A 22209-nucleotide genomic window follows, 5' to 3' on the forward strand; every position below is an offset into this window, starting at 1 on the left:
TGATTAGTGAACTTCTTACAAACTACAGAGCCCTGGGAAGCAATATGTCTTTGAAAATAACATTTTTGGTTCGCATTTGGACTATTTTCAAGAAAATCTTGGAGTTCTAAGTGGCAAACACGAGGAACGCTTCCATCAGAATATATCAGCGATGGAAACTCGCCACCAAGGAAAATGTAACCCAAATATGCTTGCAGATTACTGTTGGACACTAAAAATGGATGTTCCTCAAGCTAAGTACACCAGAAAAAAGTTCATTTTATTTAAATTAACTGCATATATATTATATTGTGAATATTAAAGGAAAATTCAAATTTTAATTATTTTTTAAAGCATGTAAATGTGGCAGACATAGTTGAAATCAGTGCAAACAATACTATAAGAAACACCCTATCAGATCAATTTAACATTCAAAAAGTAAAATTTTGCAGACCAGTTTTATCTTACCTTGCTAAGTTAACACGGGCTTTCTGCCCCCCACTCAATGTAACACCACGATCTCCAATCATAGTTAGGTCCCCATCATCTAATTGCAGCAAGTCCTATATTAGAACATGGTAACATTGTAATGAGATCACTTTTAACAAATTATTGAAGAAATTCAATGTATAAATAGATATGTTCAATATGTAGCTTGTCTACACTGTATACATTTCTTCACTATTGTTTGTTTGTGGTTGAGGGAGATGTTTAAATGCTCAGGATGTAAAAATGTTAAGTGGAAAAACTGCAAAAAAATGCTCATTTGACATCATTCTTCTGAAGGAAGTTGGACAACTTAAATATTGGGTAAGCTGCCTGATATCATTGCATATCTTAAAATTCAACAAAACTAACCAGAAGACGTTTCTGGAGAATAAAACACCCCACCTCACTAACTCTGCAAAAAGCACTGAAAATATGTGTACTTTGACCTGCTAGCACCCATGCAAGCAAAGTAAAATAAACAATGCAGCTAACAAAGTATTGTTATTGCCACTACAAGTGTAGAAGTAGTTGTAGTGGCAATAAAAATGTAAAGCTGGATTAACAAGGAGAGCTAATTAGCTCATGCGCCTAACAGACCTAATATACTTACATCTCACGATTTATAAATCCTACAAAAACACAGAACGAGCCTTTGGAAGTTTTCACTTTTATAACGCTGTTGATCTAACATTCTGGCAAATCAACTAATACTACTACTGTCAGATAATGAGCGCAAAACAAACAGGATTAATAAAGCATTGCAGATATTTTTCACAAGACTTAATTTCATAGCACACACAGGAATCATCAAACTCTCTTTCTGTCACTGAACTTCAGAAAGGATACATTATGCTGGAATTACATGTCAACAGTGCAGCATGGAAAGGGAATTAGTGTAGTTACAACTCTGCATCCTCAGATACAGCAGGCACCAAAAGCAACTATTCATCCAACAGGTGTCTCATCAACTGGTATAATTATTCACAGTTCATACACCACATGGGAGCCCACTATCACTATACTGTACATCTTTGTCATTTGTACATATCTAGCATTGCTATCCTTTTTTTACTGAGAAGTTTAGAGGATATTACTTATATAACGGATCGCTAATATTTATTACTTTAAATATTTGTAATATTATATTTTTTTCTAAAATGAGTTAAAGTTAAGCTTTCAAGTCAATGCAGGCTTCTTCATCAGGCATTATACAATATAGAATAAGAAGTGCCACATATTTATACACACACTTAATAAGCAGCTAAATTGTTAGAATTTTGACACACGTGAACAACGTGTATATATGTGGCATTTCAGCGTCTACATTATACCCATGCCAGACGGTATAAAATAGAATATACACTATAGTGGATACATCAAAAGTGAAAGCATCAGCCTGTAGAAAAAAAGGGGGCAGGTAATTTGAATAGGGATTTCTTCATAATCCTATACAGATCACGCGTTTATTCTTTACGGATTTCTGTCATTTTTTAATGCAGGGCAAAACATTTTTTTTATTATTCAGAGTAAAACCACTAGTATGTGGAATCAAGTATAGAACACTTGGCAAAGCCTTTTAGTAACAAACCATGTTATAGAAGTAGTAGGAAAATGGAAAGAAAAATGCATATCTTACATAGTCTCTTGGTCACTCTACAAACCCACATCTCCCATACACTTTATTGTGGTTCTGCATTGTAGAAATCTAGCAAACCTCAAACATATCAGTGATCTTCAGTCAGTTTCAAGATCATATAAATGTGCCTTGTGGGATGCACATTCTCTCTGTAAGGCTGGGTACACACTACAGTGTCTTCAACCGAGTATTGGGTCAATCAAACAATAAACGACCATGCAGCCCGATGTTGCATTAGTGTCTCTGGTTCAGCAATGAACGAGGATCGTTCCTAAGCACAGATCATCGTTTGATTTGATTGTTCAGCAGAACTATAAATCTTGTTCAGCTATGGAACGACATCCTTCCAATCCTGCAGTGTGCATGCATTCACGGTCAGGATCCCCATAGTCATGATCTTTTCAGCCGATGGTTATGACAGTTGAAGAGCATAGATCTGATGGTGAATCTTTAAAAACATGTATAGTGTGTATGCATGAATCAGCATGCTGATCAGGATCCTCCAGCCTAGTCATTGCTACAATCGTTGTAGATAACACATTGGTCTGAAAATCCTGTAGTGTGTACCCAGCCTAACAAAATGACCTCAATTCATTGTCTAATCCTAACAAAGAGCTTGGAAATAATAGGAATATGGCTAATACAATCAGACACTGCCTCATCTGCAGCCCTTTCATACAGTAGGGAAGGAGTTGGATGACTCCTTTCAGCACACTGAACATTCAAATCTCTTCCAACTGTTCCTTCACATCTTCTAAAGTACATATTATCAGGATGTTCTTCTCTTTGCATATTGCTGTGATCTATTGTTCCCCTGTATCACCCCAGCAGGTCAGTGACAATTACTCTGACTTGCTCCATCATTTTCTCTCCGCTGACATCCCCCCAATCATCTTGGGTGATGATACATTCTCATTCTGCCTCCATTTACAGGAGACTCACAGGTGTGCACCACACTGCTTTGTTCTTGTTTTGTCCTGACATTGTTTAGCTTTTATCTCTCCTCCACCACTTAAACCTTGCTCACAAATGAACTCCTATACCCAATGAAATCTCAGTTCTATTATTTTGAAACAAATTTTCACCTCTCTGCAACAACTTCTATACCCATATTCTACATTCTCCTGTCCTTATTTGCCACTTCAAGAACGCAACTGGATATTAAAAAGATATCCTTTTTGCTCAAACAACCTACTGCTCCCTTCCTACAACTTGTCTTTATTTGATTCCACAAATGAAGATGACATGTCAACTCAACCCCATCTCCTAACAAATCAGGCATTCACTGCTTCCATTAGTCTTCCCAGACTTTTCTAATACCTGTAATCACTCCAACATAATTCAAGCATTCAGTAACTACTCCTATTATGAAAAATATGGACCCAAATTCTCACATCTCTCTCATTGCTCTACTGCTGCTCCACTCTGTCAGTGCTCACATTAGTTGCATGTGCACTTCACTGAAAACAATATAAACTACTTCTACTGACAAAGAGCTATTAACAAAACTGTGCCAATAAATATACATCTCTTTACTTATCTGAATATCTACCAACTTGATCCCACCCCAAATCTGCACTTCTCATATTCACTCATTACTTGATCCTATGCCCAGTTACAGGAATATTTGGGGGCTGCACTCACTCTGTAATTTCCTCCCTCAAATATTTCCACAAGCTTTTAAACCTTCAATCATTCCCTGGAAACACAGCTCTTCATGAAGGCTAATACAATTTCTATAGCCCTTTCTTAACCTCCCTAGACTAGTTTACTGGATTACCACCCCTCTACATGATTCACACAGAACTTGCATTTTTTTTCAATAGTCAAACAATCCTCTCAATATTGCTGAGTGACTGGATCATATAACCCCACAAAGCACTTTTCCCTTTGCAATCTATTTGGACTAATATGCCATCCATAGCACTTAACCTCCTTGTGAGCAGGGCCTATTATCTCTTTAGTTGGTTATAAACCAGTGTTATTTTATTACTGGGTTGGTTCTTATTTACAAAGCACTGAGGAGCCTGCTGGCACTTTTCCATCATCTGTCGAAGTCGTATAATTGGATGAACAAAAGTATATTGGTTAATATTGTGTTATTGGCCGATTGCACTCAGTATGCCACGCTACACGTGGCATACGGCGATCGCACGGTAAAATACCCACGTACACACTCGCATTACAACATTTAGTTATTTATATAATTAATATTCATATTGGTTCCGTTATACAGTAATTTATGAGCAGATAGTATTTAGTTTATTATAATTTTATATATTATGATTATATGTACACTTCAGTGTTATTTAAGGTTCAGGTTATAGGAAATGTGTCATGTCTGATATCATTTTATTCCCCTATTCGTCAGTAGCTGTCCGGTTCCATCGCCGAAGAGATCGCATATTGCATACTCTAGTTATTGATGTTAGGCAATATCTTGTCAGATTGATATCAGACTGTAGAATGCTAATGGACTAGTTGTAACTTGTTTCTGGGCGGGAGAATCATCTGGAATGTTGACCTCAGCCTTTGAGGGGGTTGTTTGAACTAGCCTATGACCTGTTTACCCTGGACCCACCCAAAGTCTGGACCTATAGAAGCAAGCCACGTCATCTGCATTGTTCTCTCTGGAACACTGAATGTATATATAATCATAGCTGCGCTCCCAGTCGTCAGTCTACTCTGACCACAGTGTTCAAGGGTGAACTACTGTTCACTGGTGCCCGTGGTAGCGCAGCGGTATGTGTGTATCTTTTGGTATTGGCTGTACTGTACTATATCATAATATAATAATGTATTGAACTGTTAACTATTTACATCTGTTAAAATAAATCACTTTGTGCGTTGGAAACACAATACAATCGCCTATGCAATGCTTATTTGAAAACGATAGAATTACTTTAATAATTTGGGGGCTCTGAGTTTGGAGGTTACGATGCCGGAAGGTATGCAACGCTGATGGAATTCGGTTCCTCACCAAAGGGTGGAAGACGCGTCACATACAGGAAAGAACGCAAAGTGTTCAAAACCTGTTGTCCATTCTGTGTTGAGAAACCGAATGTCCATTGTTGCATAATCTGAAGGAATGCTAACTTGAATCTAGGGACAAGAAAGAAAAAATTTTCTTTTTATTCATTTTGCGTTTTCAAAGGTATTGCATTACATAGAGTATGTGTACTTCTTGCTTAGCGTTTATGTGTACTTCCGGTATTATTGCCACATGTTCAAACAATCATGTTCATAGTCTGTTATATATGTATAGTATAATCATTTGTTAAAACCTCTGAAAAATATTACCATTGTTTGGGAAATCTATTTTCTGAGCAGAAAACAAAAGGTTGTATGTGAATGGTATGCATAAAGATAAGAGAAGAGTTTGCATACTGTTGAAAAGAGATCGATAAGGGAAGAATTTGCATACTGTTGAAGACAGACAAAGATGTGATTTACTATTGAAAAGACAGGTGGACTGGACGGGCAAGGTTGTGTTTGAAATAAGAACACTACTTTAAGTAGTATGTGGTATTTTATGTAGCATACAGTGTTGTTATAAGTAATATATGATATTTTAAGCAGTATATGGTGTGGTTTTATGGTAGTAGTATGTGGTATTTTGAGTAGCATACGGTGTATTGAAGAAGTATGTGATTTGAATAAGTAGTATATAAGGTATAAGGTGAAAACAGATTTTGCTGGAGAGTCAAGGGTATCGAGGAGCTGATAGCCCTTTAGTCCGCAGTAATATTTCTGTGTTAGGAGGTAGGTGGCGTAGTCTGATTAAATTGTCCACGGTTAATCTCTAGCAGGCTCTGGTTGAAACGAGAACAGGTAAAAAGGCCCTTTTTGCGCAGCGTTGAGGAATAGGTTGTTTTCACAATGGATGCGAAGCAAACGTTAGAGATAGCTCATGTTGTGCGGCCTAATGAATGGCCGGTTAGTTCGGCAAGGTATGTTATGCATAATAAATATGGTGCGTATGCAACGGCATACTTCGACAAATGGGTCAAGATGACCCGGGGGTGTGTGAAACCTTTCCCAAACATAGGTAGTTTTGAGTCGAAGGTGTTAAATAATGTTAGAAATAAAGTGCGGTTGATTAAATCAACAAAAACGAGAATTAAACATGATGATTGCTTAAAATTGTGGCAAATGGAAGGCAACACATGGCAGAGCAGCGAGTGCACAGTGGAAGTAGGCGTGGCGAAAAGCGCGCGCACAGCGGTAGTGAGCGTTGAGAAACGTGGTGAACTAAGCGCACGTGCGTCCTCGCAGCCAAATGCGATTGAGGTGATAAGTACAGCCAATACCAAAAATGTTAAGAATGTAACCAGTAACTTGTATCCTATAATTTCCGTTAAAGATAAGGTATCAAGGGAAGAAGGTGAACCCATCGTCATTTCGGCCACTGCCCATGCTAGTAACCTGCAAGAGGCACCACCTGGACAAGGAAAAGGAACGGTTCCACCAGCAGGGGCAGCGGCTGAAATTGGTGAGTATAATGTAGAGATTAATAGAAGGGGGGACATCCATTATACTGCAACAGCAATTCGAGCAACTAGTTCTGAATGTAGTGATTTAGTAGGTTTGCATCCTGTCCGCACAATAGCAGTTCCGAATGGGAAGGCAGACAGAGATGGCGTTGTTCCCATAAGACATGTAGAAATGCATTGTCCTTGGACTAGATCTGAACTGCGTGCAATTATATCTGAGTTCCCAGACGCTAGGAAAGATTTAGCCAAGTGTCAGAAATTTGTTAGAGATTTAGGTTATGCACATGAGCCAACTAATAAAGATTGGCTAGTGGTGTTTAGGGCCTGTCTTCCTCCCGGTACTGATATACAAAAGTTTATTAAGGATTGTATGTTGGAGGAAGAGAAGTCCTTAACAGATGATGATAATCAGGAAAATATTAAATGCATAACCTCTCAGTTGGCCATATAGTTTCCTGTGGTAGTGGACTGGAGTAAAATTTTCACTATCAAACAACAGGATAGTGAAAATGCAGTGGACTATTTTTATAGAGCTCTGATAGCGATGGCCAAATACACTGGGTTATCAGACATAAAGGATAATGTACACTACAGGGAGGTTGCTGTTTCAGTTCTAATGGATGGCCTCAGAGAAAATTTGAAAACAAGGGTGCAAACTTCATTACCGAACTGGAGAGGGATCACTGTAGATGCTCTCAGGGAGTCAGCAATAGAACATGATAAGAATATAAATAAACAGAAAGAGACACTAAGTGATAGGTTAATGATGGTGAGTATCCAAGCACTAGAGGGACGGCACACACAACCACAGTATAATAACACCTGGTTTAAGGAAAAGAAACAACATGAGTTGAGGAAGTGTTTTAGATGCGCTAAAACGGGACACCAAGCAAAGGACTGTACAATGACAAGAGCGGAAGCAAAGAGACTTGGCCCATCTAAGGGGGAATCACACAGACACCCACAGAGACGGCGCACACAAGTCTCAGAGGCTTCTCAACAGTTGCCTGCGCACCTCATAACAGCCAATGCCTTGAGGGAGAACTAAAGCCAACCCTAGAGTTTAGGTCAGACCTGTAGTCCTACAACCGGGCAAGGTAAAGGTTAATCTGTGGTAAGTATTAGTGTGCAGGTTTAGAAATAAAAAAACTAATTTGAAGTAATCTTTGTTGATTTTGCTTGTTTATTTTATGTTGTCACATGCTTACTTTCCTAATCGCTGGCCGATGGTAAAGAATGGAAATGTTTGTTTCGTTTGCTGTTTTAAGATAACTATCTTGTTTTTCTTCTCACAGATAAGGGTACACAAAAGAAATATAGACTTCGTGTTTAAAGGGGTGGGATAGAGAAATAGAAAAATTACTCTTGGAAGACTAATTAACAATGGTTCATTGGAACACTCTTTGTTTTAGGCTGCAGTGACTCATGATAATTTGTTTGGCTGAGAATCATTATCCAAAAATGAAGTATGTACATACTGCTCCAAAATATCGTTTTATGTATCTCAGATGAGTCATCAAGAGTTAATTTTTACATTTCTCCGTCATAATTCAGGAAGTCTGTCGCAAAGGTATGTAGGCAATGTGATACCGAGTTCTTAATGAACAAATGACAGACGACACTGGATTGCACGGTTGATGTAAGACCCCCTAGTCAAGTATGGGGAGGGGTCAGGGATATACACACTAGATTGACATGAGTTACAGAAACAGTCAGGGGTTTGGTGTTATGTGTATAGAAGTTGCTAATGTTAAGCATAAAAGTTTTTTGGTTTTTTTTTGTGTGGAAATACGATGCATGTTTTATAGATTGCATATCTGTTTTGTTGTGTTTTGTGCCTCCCGTACAAAAATGTGCCTTTATATGTATGCACAAAGGGTGTTGAGGACAGGAGATTGCTGGAGGGTAGACATACAGATATGCATCTCTGTGTAGAACATTGGAGTAGGATTTTGGCCACAAGATATGACATAATGTGAAACCCTAGAAAATGTAGAATTTTCGTGTTTTATATTTTTTCACTGTTATATAGACATGTACTGGGTACTGTTATATTTGAAGAAAGTGTTAGCGAAATAGACCCCTTTGTCTTTCTCACTTAGTCAAGTAGCTGAATGTGAGGTACTGAGAATGGCATGTGAGCTGGCAGAGGGAAAATCGATTGATATACATTGGTCTTCAGCATTTTTCTAGTCTAGGGGGTGATGTTGAGTTGACTGAAAAATCTTTTTATAGCAAAACCAGCACATGAGTAGGACACTACATAGAGGACTTTATATAGTGACACAGTTACCAACTGAAGTTGGTAACTGCTAGTAAAGTCCACACTTACACAAACGACCATACATGGCTGTCACACCAGGGCAAACATAGCTGTCAAATAGACAGCAGGGTTTATGTGATAGCTAACAAATCTATTGTTTTAGTTTTAAAATGTGAACGCACACACACACACATGCACGCATACACATATTGGGTAATATACGAAGATTTGTGTTACCTGAATAATTAACTGTCTGGAAGGTGAAGAGATGTGGTAAGGAGTCCGGTGGACTCTGGAGAGATGGACAAGGTAGACCAGTAGCTCCCAGAGTGTATCTTCCAGACCTAGCGGAGGCAGCACATGGTCTGGCTCAGATGGGTACAGAAGGTATGCGCAAGCGGGTAAGAGCATATTAGGGTGCACTAGACATTTCTTCTCAAGCTAGTAGGACGGCAACGTCCTATCTTGATTAAGAGAATGTCAGGAAAATGTTACCAATAGAGCCATCCAATATCCCTCCTGCAGATGGGTTTTTCTCCAGATAAAACAAATCCACATCATCCAATTACCACCATGCAGGACCCTCAAGTATACACTGGTGTACCAATGAAATATGTCTGGGTAAAGGTGTATTGAAATGTGTCTAATGTATTACTGTGTCATACTCAAAGCTTTCGTTATTCAATGTGATAGCCCTAGAATTATAATAGGTGATAGGGGTATTCATGTTATTGATAATAAAATGTATAATGTATGAGTAGTGGTCACGAATTAAATACTTTTTGATTAGCCACAAACCAGTGTGAACATAAAGTAACTGTACTAGGTAGAACGAATTGAATAGAATGAGAGTTGGAACTTGATTGAAGTTGCTGATAGCTTTAGCCACTAGTCCTCCACACTATCAATACCACTCCTGAGCTGCCTCTTAACCTGTTGACTTTTGAAATGTTCTTGACCCCTCTTGGGATGAATTTGTAACTGAGAGACTAGTTTAGACATTGAGAGGGAAGGTAAATAGTGAGACAGCAACCGAGAACGTGCAAAACACTGTTTCCTGAAAAGAAACACTAACTGTCAGGATGTTGTATCGGGAGAGTAAGTTGTGAAACAGTAAATTCTTAGGCTCAGGTTATTTGACCGACAAGTGTCAAGTGTAAGCTACCAGCACCAAGAGTAACAGAGACACTGGTACCCATTCCACCCACTGCAGAGGAGCCAACACTCAGAGAAGGGTCCAAGGGCACTCATGAATCTGTTCTGGAAGGCCTCGAATGCAGTTAATGGCACCTGAGCCAAAGGCTAAGACAGCTGTCCATCATGAAGTTGTAGTTTTTCCTATTCTGTGTTTCTCTAATTTCATTCTCTTCTCAGGATGGTCAATTCTTTTAATTATTAGCAGGTGACAGAGGCTGGTTCGGGTAATGATATTGAGGGGTTGGGGATGAAGGAGAAGTTAGTAGCATAATCGGTCCAGCCAATTACTCTATTCAATTCAGGGGTAAAGGAAAATTTGGAAACCTTGGACCTTGGAGAAAGTGCGAGGGGCTATTGTCTGAGTAACATTATGTCCGTAAGTACATTGACCCCATAGTTGAAGAAAAGTACACCCAGCGATGCCAGTCCAGTAATAATCGGACTTGAGCAGGCATCCTTGAGAATGATTATCATTTTTGGGTGGGTTAGGTTTTAGACCAAACATAGTGCTGGGCGTGCTCTCACGTGCCTCAGTAATTATATCAAGTAGGATTAGTTCTCTTTCCACTAAATATTCTTGAGATACCCGAATTATGGGTGGGAGGTCACTAGGGCAAAAGTACAAAACCTATGTCCCTTAGTCTGGAGTCTCCCAATTGTTTGCAAGCCAATCACTAATTCATGTACAAAGAAACCTGAGTATTGGGAGACTGGGAAGAACGAACAGACAATAGCCCGCCCACAAGTGTTGATGAAAAGAACTGATGACATTATTAGAAGTGTGTATATTAACGCAAGCTGAAGGAGATTGTATATGGCATCATTGATAGACATAGGATGATGCTATTGATGAACATGAAGTGTTTAAATGTATTCTGAGTTTAAAGACATGTGTTGGACAGATGAACCTGTTAAACTTGAAGAACTGTAGTAGAGTATTCTCTATAACGGATACATGTTCTATTGTACTCTGCACCTTTCCAAATAATGTATTACGTGTTTTATTGCACCCTTGAAGGGCATACAAAAGGTTATCTCCAAGCTCCAGAAGTGTACGGTCTATAGTAAAAGAAGAAGTCGTTTTGAGGATTAAGACTCTCTCTTATGATAACTTGTTTAGATCTACAAACAGCGTGGTCATACACCAAGGGGGACTTGCATTACATAACAATGAAACGTGGTACTGAGATCCTGCATATAACATCTTTAAGGTGATAGTTTATTATACTATCAAAGGGTGGAACTGTCGAAGTCGTATAATTGGATGAATGAAAGTATATTGGTTAATAGTTTTATTGGCCGATTGCACTCAGTATGCCACGCTGCACGTGGCATACGGCGATCGCACGGTAAAATACGCACGTACACACTCGCATTACAACATTTAGTTATTTATATAATTCATATTCATATTGGTTCCGTTATACAGTAATTTATGAGCAGATAGTATTTAGTTTATTATTAGTTTATATATTATGATTATATGTACACTTCAGTGTTATTTAAGGTTCAGGTTATAGGAAATGTGTCATGTCTGATATCATTTTATTCCCCTATTCATCAGCAGCTGTCCGGTTCCATCGCCGAAGAGATCGCATATTGCATACTCTAGTTATTGATGTTAGGCAATATCTTGTCAGATTGATATCAGACTGTAAAATGCTAATGGACCAGTTGTAACTTGTTTCTGGGCGGGAGAATCATCTGGAATGATGACCTCAGCCTTTGAGGCGGTTATTTGAACTAGCCTATGACCTGTTTACCCTGGACCCACCCGAAGTCTGGACCTATAGAAGCAAGCCACGTCATCTGCATTGTTCTCTCTGTAACACTGAATGTATATATAATCATAGCTACGCTCCCAGTCGTCAGTCTACTCTGACCACAGTGTCCGAGGGTGAACTACTGTTTACTGGTGCCTGTGGTAGCGCAGCGGTATGTATGTATCTTTTGGTATTGGCTGTACTGTACTGTATCATAATATAATAATGTATTTAACTGTTAACTATTTACATCTGCTAAAATAAATCACTTTGTGCGTTGGAAACACAATACAATCGCCTATGCAATGCTTATTTGAAAACGATAGAATTACTTTAATACATCGTCTTCTCTTCGTGGGTAAGAGCAGACATGTGTTGTATGTGGTGCATCCTTGCTTTCAGTCACGACTTACACATCACATTTTGCTTGCTGCTTATAAAAATCAAAGGTCTAATTTCACCTAGATGCCCGTTATAGGTTTTGCAGATTATGAGAGTGGTTTTGGACACTATCAGGCTGAAGCTATAGATCACCTCCCCACAGCCAGGATATGAGAAGCTAATTGGATGAATGTATATTTACATTTTCAGGTGAATAGCAAATAAGGTAGATAATTATACTCACGTTAATTTCTATTGCTTGAAATACTCCATGGTAGCCCTATGGGTTAATACTCTACTCAGCCGAGTTGTAGACAGGAAAGAATTTCGACACCTGGAGGGTATATAAGGTGGCTGCTCCTCCATCCTGGTGTCTTTAGTAACTTCCCGAGCTATCCTTCAACGTCACTATAGAACATGAGTGAGAAACATAGGGCTGCCATGGAGTATTTCAAGCAATAGAAATTAACGCGAGTATAATTCTCTCATTTTCCTTTTCGTACTCCACTGTAGTCCTCACAATGGGATTTCCCAAAGTAGTAAAGAACAGTAGGGTGGGCAATAAATAGTCAACACACAGATAACATCCAAAATAATATTTATTTAGGCAGGTTGTTGGAGGACTTTCCTTTCAAACTGTGCAAAACAGATGCTGATACATCCAGTAAATAATGTTTAGAAAAAAGTATGCATTGACAACCACCCTGCCTTGTAAATGTCTTTCGCTGATGACTGGACCCTGTGCGCACAGGAGGTAGCTATCATTTTGTAGAAGGTACTAAATAATACACTTTTTCAAACCCGCAGCTTAGTAAATTTAGCCCCAGGTGTTCAAAAGTGAGATGATGTGCTATTAATATTTCCATTCCCCTTTTCTTCTGTCATAATACACATAAAAAGTATCTGGAAAGCTTTTAGAGTAAAGTTCACATTAAAACACCAATGCCTTTTAATGTCGGCAATGTGAATGTCGCCAATCACACCGGCGACATTGTCCACTTGTCACACAATGCACAAGCTGGTTAAGTGCCAACATTTACACTGTCGGAAAGACGCAAGAAGCCATCTCTATAGGTAATCAAAGCAAATTAATCTTCATCACAGTCAGTATCCACATGGCTGTGGGGAGAGTCCAGCCTATCCAACCGTGTGTCAAAGAACGGTTTCCTCCTGAGGTAATGAGTGAGCACCCTTATGTCTTTTTCTTATATCTGCAGATAAGCAGGTCCAAATCGCTTAAATTATGCTGCTTACTCCACCTCCTCTAGCGCCCTAGCAGTGGGACTTGCTTTTCTAAGATAAATGTGTGCTTTGAGGAATGCCTTCCAGATCTCCAAATATCTGCTCACTCAGCAATGCATGGCATTTTGTCAAGTAAGAATAGACAAAATACAGTACAAAGATACAATTTTATGACATAAAAAGCACTTGCAAAACTCTTGCTTTGCACTAACAATAAATGAAACAGAACGGTTAAAAAAAAGCTGTTACGCATTGATGTATTTATTTATATAGCTCCAGCACACTCTTTACAAAGAGGAAACAAACCCAGAAATAAAACAAGACTGGATACTAAAAAACAAAAACAAAGAGGAAAATCCAAAATATATACATAGACAACAAAACCGGAATTTAGTGGCTTCAATTAAATGCCTCACATTTATATGCTTGACAAAAACCAAAGGAAAATAGATAAAATTCTTGATGATGCAATTAAATTGGTTAATTAATCTGTAATCAGGGAAACAAGATAGAATAGATGTTGATTTCGATTTACCAGATTTAAACATTAACTTGATACATTTATTAGCTATATTAAATTTATTCTCTTAAAAAAATAAGTTTTTTTTATTTTATGCAACCATGAGTGTGCGTGTTAGTGTACTTTTCTCTGTCAGTGATTATCTTTGTGTGATTACCCCAGCGACATCCTGCTTGTATACACTGCTACAGTTGCACAGTGTGCTTAATAAGCTCTGGTGTTAGTGAAGTTCTCTAGGCAAATCTGTCCACTGTATCACACCAGCTTTGTCAGAGCTTAAGCTTCCAAACAAAAACTAAATCATAAATCCCTGATAAATTCAGTAAATACTATTCGACACAAATCTGCAGCTAGACACCTTCTTTAGATAAATACTTACTTTTTTAAGCGCGCATACCCTCAGGACTTTTTCATATTTCTCTTGAACATATTCTTTCCCAAATAATATGTTACTTCTGACAGTGCCTGAAAACACCCAAGGCTGCTGTGAGACATATCCAATTCTTCCTCTGACGTCCACAAAGCCTTTATCTTTTGGCAGTTCACCCAGAACTGCACTCAAAAGAGAGGACTGTGAAAGGGTGGAAAGAGAAAACATGTAATTTCTAGTTGTTGAGGATTTAATTAATTTTAATATTTTTAATGAAAAATTCAAAGTTATTACTGAATTAATAAACTATGATGTATTAGATTTTTTCCCTTTTTAGTAGAAAATTCCTCTGACACCTGTCTCAGCAGGTGGGCCGCATCCTCCAAAGAGGTTTCTGAATATTAGAAGTTTTTTTGTTTTTTTTTTACTGGTTTTTCAATCCCCCATTCAGAGGTGCCTAGAGAATTCAACAACATGTGGAAGCTCGCCATTCAGACAGCTTTACTTAATAGGACAGGTTTTCCTATTTTACAGCCCCTAATGACTCTAGAATGTTTTCAGCATTCTGGAGAATTCAAACAGCTATTTATTCCAAGGAATAGCAGTCCCAAAAATGTGGGACTCGCACACCCCCTTAAAATTATCTTATGCATTTGTATTATGTGTGCAGAATTTATCCAGTACAGTCCTGGTCTAACAGCTCAGATAATAATAATGAAAAGAAAAATCTGCTACTAGTCACTTGACTGTACATACATTTTCAAAATATTCAATTATACTAAGACATATATATGTATGGTTGCCAGAGAAACCATACTTTTCCATGTTGCATCAACTTATCAGCCATAGTTTAATAAAGAATCATTTTAGACCATGTCACAGCATTATTTCCCCTTTTATATGAAAACTTCAAACAGACAAACAGACAGTGCTCCATAAGAATATACAATTCCATTGGGTAAGGTAAACTAAGCGGACTATCGATACCATTGTGTCTTGACAAAGAAGTAACACTCCAAGCAGTTTTCTCTGACATTTCATCACTCATTTGGAATGCATTGATGACAATCAATGTAAATACACATTCTCTTTCACCATGAGCCCAATGACTGACTCTGAATACAGCCTACAAAAAGTATCAGCACTTTCATTATATTGAGTTTAGAGGTTTTCAGAGAGCAAAGAGAAAAAAAAAAAAAAAAAGAGTGAAAAAGGATACTCACTTTCCCTGCTCCAACTGGTCCGATTACAGCCAGCAATTCCCCTGGTCTCACACTGCATGAGATATTTTGAAGAGTTGGCATTTCCAAAGCCTGTAAATTAATACAACATTTGATTTAACACCACCAGCAACCAAACAAGAATTGTACACAAATGATAAACCTCTTGGGACATTAAAACAAACTAATAATTAGATTTGAAAAAATTTGGAAGCATAATATTACCATTTGTCCAGAACACTTTGAAGAATAAAAAAAATGTAGGAATATGGATTATCTACTCATATACAAACAGCACTATCTATAATCAGTGTCACTTTGTCATTTGTTAATCAGATTTGGCTAATGTTATTGGCAACGTGTTGGGCACTAAAAACTGCAGTTGGGGCAGGTAGAGTTGGGTTATGCATGGAGTCAGGGTTAGGGCACAGCTTAAGGAGAAATTATGAGATTTGTAGCTAATGAAAACTGAGTTTAAGCTGAATTTTCTCCATTTGCGGCCAGCAGTGCAAGTACTTTTGCAGAAATCTTGGATTAGGAGTATGACCATGGTTGCAAGACCTAGGGATCTATTTATCAATCAGTGTTAAAACTGCTGTTTTCACAGAAGAAAGGCTATGTTACCGATTTACTCAATTAAGGAAAGGGTTATCCTGTGATTTCTCTATCATTAACCTAGTTTTCGCAGATCATTGCCGTCCTGAGAGCTCTATGGGGACAGTAAAATGAGTCAATTTAACAGGCAGCATTCTTAACACCTGAAATGTTAACACAATCTGTAGATGTTAAGTAGCTTTATACCTGTGTAATACCCAGAAACTGTTGGGCACTAGGACCCATTGAAACAGGACTGTTTCACAACATGATACTGGAGAGACTTTAAGACCCAGAAAAGGTCCAGTCTGTGAGGGCTGCTGGAAGGTTCTGTGTTCTGTGAGACAGGACAAATGATGAGACTGTGGAGACAGTGATTCAAGGAAGCAGAGTGACAGAGAGAGGGGTCGAGGAGCCTTGTGAAAAGAGAACAGAGAAAAACAGATAAAAATAAAGCTAATGAAATGGAGTAACAGCAGCAGTCATCAGGAAGACTGATAGATTGACAGAGGAGCAGCAGTGAACAAAGGTGGTACAACAGTGAAAAAAAGAAATCTGAGACAGACATTTAGAAGTGTGAAAAACATAGCATTACAAAGATAAACAATTAAAGAGATTTAAAGAGATAAAACAGGTTAAGACATTGAGATATATTTACCTGTTTGCAAGTGATATATACTCTACAGGAAAACAAAAAATAGCTTCATATATTGATCAGAATATCAGTATTAATTATTATTCCTCCCAATTTATAAGAAGAAATGTACTTAAAATTTGGCTGAAAGTTATATTTAATCACCAGATAAGTGTGATGTGTGTCTAATGACAGAGACTTATCTCATAGCCACACAAAACCTCCATTATAACTGTAGCGAACTGTCATCTGAGAGACATCCATTATCTTGTCGTTGGCATCCTGTCACTAACTGCCTCCTGCAGCTCCTGTCTGCCAAGACCTATGTTGGACTTTTGCCTTTATAGGTATTCAGATTGCAGTTCCACCAAAGGGGCCACTGTGGTACTTGGTCATCTCTTCTATCTGCCAGAGCTAAGCTCATTACTCCAGGATGCTTAGCACGTGCCCTTGGCCGATATAAACCTGTCTCAGAAGCCATTGCCAGTTCATCTGTTGCCTTGACCTCTGCTGGGTCTCCTGTGAGTTATCCTCGTCTGACTTCCTGGTTTTGAACTCTGCTTATCCCTCAGTTTTGGCATCTCTTCCTGTGACCCCTGACTCGGCTTTGTTATAACAGCACCCACAGTTTGCATCCTGTTTCCAGTATCTCTTGTGTATTGGTCCAGAGACTATTGCATCCTGTGTTTCAGCTCCACTGTCTAGTGGTAACGCCTCACAGACCATTGCGCATCCTGTTTCCAATATCTTCTGTGTATCGGTCTGCAGACTATTGCATCCAGAGTTTCATCTTCTTGCTATAAATGACCATACTCGGCTGACTTTTCATGCCTTACCATTTATTTATCACTTACCTGTGTAACCCGTGGTAAATAAAAACCACTTTGTTCCACTTGCATTTTCCCACTGGTTTTTATGTTGAGAAGCCTGACCCATCCACATTGCCTAGCTACGTTCATTACCCCAAAGACTACGGATTGCTCATAAAGAAAGGAAAATAGTAACTGTTTTATCTGAAATGCTGTATGTCAAAATGTAAAAAATGTGTGAATAAGGCAGTAATTATTGATTTAGATTGAGAGTAAAATATGTGTGTAACATTGCTTATAACTAGAAAGCTGTGTAGTTGAAAGTTGTATATGGTATGTGTTGCTTATCATTATCTGCGCCCCCTCCCCCCCCAAAAAAACCAAAACCTTTTATTTAACATATTGTATCTGAATAATAAATTTGACCTTACTTAATTTTTGGTGCCCTACTTGTACTGTGGACCCGAGGGTTCTCTGTCCCACTGCCGTGTTGTGATTCAAAGAAGAGCATCCAAAAACCAGGTACAATTCGCACTACACTCTAACAACATCTACCAATAGAAGTGTTACACCTGCATTCAGCCCCAAGGTGCCCAGTGTTGGTGGTCAGATCGTGGGATGTCTGGAACTCCCTGCAGTTATTGATCAATTACTTCTTTCGCTTTCCTCCCACTTGCAATGATAAAGGTGCTGTGCATGGCAAGCAGAGTGTAGGGCGCCATCCCCGCTGTTTCTCAGTGAAGCAGGGACAGCCATCTGATAGTTCCATCCTCGCAATGCCGGGCGCATACGAAGTAGCGCGTCCCATTGCTAGGCAATGGGACACTTTCATTGACTCCGCAGTCAGCCACGCTTCCCCAATCACCTCCTTGCAGCCTCTATTTAAACTCGCCTCTGGCACCATTAGGGTGCCAAATTATCAGGTCTCCTGTCTCCAGCTATTGTTCCTATGTTTAGTTAACTATTAGTGTAACCTTGGCTTGCTCTGATCATTCTCCTGGATTACAATATTCAGTCTATTTGTGGTGACCTTGGCTTGTCTGACCTCCTTCGGTATAGTCTTCTCCTGATTGGCTTGACCTCGGATCGTCTGACCTCGGATCGTCTGACTTTTCTCTGCCACCACACTACTAGCTGTCTTGAATGCCTGCGACTTACGTATCCCTTGCAGCCAAGTCCTTGGCTGCAAATCCATGCAGCAAATATCAGTTGGTGGTTCTGATGCATCCCAGAGTCTGACAGCGGTACTTTCTCTGACACAGAGGTTCCAGCCCTGAGAAGTGATTTGGTTGGTGACAAGCCACAGCCTTTTCCACATGCGCATAATACCAGCTCAGTATCAGTGGCTCTTCCAAGCCTGTGAGAATGAGGTTCTAGACAGTGCCCACAGGTTACTGGAATTGGAGATATCCAGTGTGTCACCTAGCATTGGTGATCGTGCAAGATATGGCGGATATAACGTTGCAAGAGTTCCTGGGTGGGAGCCCTGTTGTATCTGTCCTGGTGCCAGTGGACTGCATAGACAAGGACGGTAAAACAACAGTACAGCAAGTGGCCGGGGGTGGACACGAACCGCTAGTCAGGGTTCTGCTCAGGTGAGAGGCCTCAGTGGTATATCCAAGATTTTCTACCGTCAGCTGGGTCAGAGAGCTTTGTGGACCAGAGCTCCATGTACTATGTACAGAACCTAGGTACAGCAGTGACATACAGTACAAGCAGGTCACATATAGAACAGATATCACAAACAGGTTATCGTGTTCCAGAATGACATATCGGGGAAAATAACTCTTTGTAAGGCTAACCTCTCTTCGACAGTCCTGTCCTAGTTAGATTCATTTCACAAATAGTGGCAAAGGGAAATTTTTTTATCGTTGCCAACAACCCAGCCACATAACAGAGCTGGAGCTGTGAAGGAGTCAGATTTGTTAACATTACCTTTTATACATAAAGAGCAAGAAAAGTCACTATATGATATTAAAGGCTGCTTATTGATGTGCTGCATAATATACATTATTGGGAGTATTTATTCTTAAGTTATATAAACAGAGACAGGACATACTAATAATGACATTTCAGATTAAACAGTAAAAATTGATCTGGATTTCTCGGAATAACAAAATCTAATTATTGAAACATCTGCAGTTGTAATTCTGGAAAGCCACACACAGTAATATGTCTTCTGCTTAAAATAAAATCCCACAGTGTCTATATAAAATCTCATTATAATGGTATGGGCAAATGATAGTGTAAAGAACGGATTGTCCTGCCTTGGGTCCCATCTCAATGAGAATAGTCATCAACCAACATATATGTGAGCATGGTTAGGATTTTACCCAATGTTTACAATAAATGTCAGAAAAAAGATGAACCATGTTAATAAGACTAGAGAGAAGAATAACTGCAATATTATCAATAAAAAAAAAGTTGGGGGTGGGGGGAGTTACAGTTTCTGCTACATCTCTATTTGAATTAGACTGCCCAAGACAATACTTGATCCAAGGCATTAGTCAGGGACAGTTTGACACATATCTTGGCCACAATAGATGAAAATATATTTCGGTCTCTGTCATAGTTGCTGACAGTTCAACAACCATGAAGTTGGGGGTGGCCATTAAGCCACAAAACACTTTTGCCTTAACCAAGTTAATTGGTTTATTTTGAACAGTTGTAAAAGTTGGTCAAAAGCAGGTAGTTACAAACGTCAGACAACTTGGTATACACCTCTATATTTATATATGCAGATGAACTTATAAGAGTTATATTGTATGCTGCCTGTCCGTGCAGTATATCTGTGTGGACATACTTCTCTAATAATACTTAGGGACATTATAAAAAGTGACCTGGTGCTCTCTAAGCACTTTTATACACATACACTATATGGACAAAAGTATTTGGCCACACCTGTTAATTATTGAATTGAGGTGTTTCAATCAGTCCCATTGCCAAAAGTGCATAAAAAAGCACCTAGCCATGCAGTCTCCATTTGTGATACAAAATGGATCGTTCTGAAGAGCTCAGTGACTTCAAGCGTGGTACTGTGACAGGATGCTACCTTTTCAATAAGACGGGTCGTGAAATTTCATCCTTGCTGGATATTCCACAGTCAACTGTAAGTGATAATGTTAGGAACAGCAGCAACTCGGCCACAAAGCGGAAGACCACGTAGAATTACATAATGTGGTCAACGACTGCTAAGGCGCATGGTGCGTAAAAGTCGCCAACGCTCTGCTGTTTCCATAGCTGAAGAGTTCCAAACTTCCACTGGCATTAATGTAAGCACAAAAACTGTGGCAGGAGATTAAAGAAATGGGTTTCCATGGCGAGCAGCTGCATGCAAGCCTCACATCCCCAAGACCAATGCAAAGTGTCGGATGGAGTGGTGTAAAGCACACAGACACTGGACTGTGGAGCAGTGGAAACATTTTCTGTTGAGTGACAAATCACGCTTTTCTGTTTGGAAGTCAGATAGGCGAGTCAGGGATTGGCGGATGTCGGGAGAACGTTACCTGCCTGACTGCATTATGCCAACTGTCAAGTTTGGTGGAGGAGGGATAATGGTATAGGGCTGTTTCTCAGGGTTTGGGTTAGGCCCCTTATCTCCAGTGAAAGGCAATCTTAATGCTTCAGCATACCAAGTGATTTTGGACACTGCTATGCTTTCAACTTTGTGACAACAGCTTGGGGAAGGCTCTTTTCTATTCCAACATGACTGTGTCCCAGTGTACAAAGCAAGGATGGTTTGATGACTTCGGTGTGGAAGAACTTGACTGGCAGGGGCATGGCCTAACCAGCTATGGAGTAAGACGTGCACTTCATAGCTCTCCTGCAACATCCGATCAATATTCCTGTTATCCTACCTCTGTGGCCTCTAAATTCCGATACATTAGTTTAACTTTAGCTCGTGGGCCCGCTGATCCCGAAAACACGTTAAATCAAGCGCTGCCATTACATTACGGTTACCAAAAAAGGATCATAGCGATTGAGGATTGGCGACTCCCCCCCTCGCTGTCTGAGTGTATCTGTCCCTGGTTACATCTTCCTATGGCTCCATCGGGTCCTGAGGTGACCTGCTCAGTGCTTTTTTCAATTCAATTGAATTGCAGCCGCCATCTTGCAGCATAGAGTGGAAAGAGACAGGCACCCTGCGTGCAACATCTACTCATTAACAGCTAAATGTTCGGGCATCTGTGTTTTGTCCCTCTAAGACTTTACAGCGGCAAATCAGTTAAGATTGAGGGAAGGAAAAAGTGAGCCTGCATAATCATGCCACTTGCCACCATTTTGAAGCCATACATATTTGTCTTCTACATCTGGCACAAGTCCTCCTGTTTACCTCCCTATATGCCTCAACATCACAGTGACTTCCTCATTAACCTCTAAAGTGAATGACCACCTTTATTATTTGAATTTCTGTAAGTCTATTTGAGCTGTAATATTTATCTTGTATATCTCCTGTGCATGTTAAAAATAGAGGTGATTCCACCTTGTCATTCATTTTTACTACTGCACATCTATATTCAAGGACACTTGATTTCTCATACTTGTGGCAAAATCATCTGTTCAAGACTGTGAAGATACATCACTGACAATACGGATACTTACTTGTTGCCTAGCCTGAT

General features: G+C 39.3%; 1 protein-coding gene across 2 annotated transcripts in view; it reads right to left on the reverse strand.

Moving 5' to 3' along the window:
- ABCC4 (ATP binding cassette subfamily C member 4 (PEL blood group)) overlaps positions 1-22209 on the reverse strand; it is a 256495-nt gene that overhangs the window by 145055 nt on the left and 89231 nt on the right. For both annotated transcript variants that reach the window (XM_075199901.1, XM_075199902.1), the window contains exons 10-12: positions 15557-15646; positions 14343-14534; positions 448-542 (exon numbers count right to left, since the gene is read on the reverse strand). In XM_075199901.1, coding sequence (XP_075056002.1) covers positions 448-542; positions 14343-14534; positions 15557-15646 — 377 coding nt within the window. The remainder of the gene's footprint in view (positions 1-447; positions 543-14342; positions 14535-15556; positions 15647-22209) is intronic.

This window comes from Mixophyes fleayi, chromosome 2, assembly GCF_038048845.1.
Source record: "Mixophyes fleayi isolate aMixFle1 chromosome 2, aMixFle1.hap1, whole genome shotgun sequence".
NCBI classification, from domain to species: domain Eukaryota; kingdom Metazoa; phylum Chordata; class Amphibia; order Anura; family Limnodynastidae; genus Mixophyes; species Mixophyes fleayi.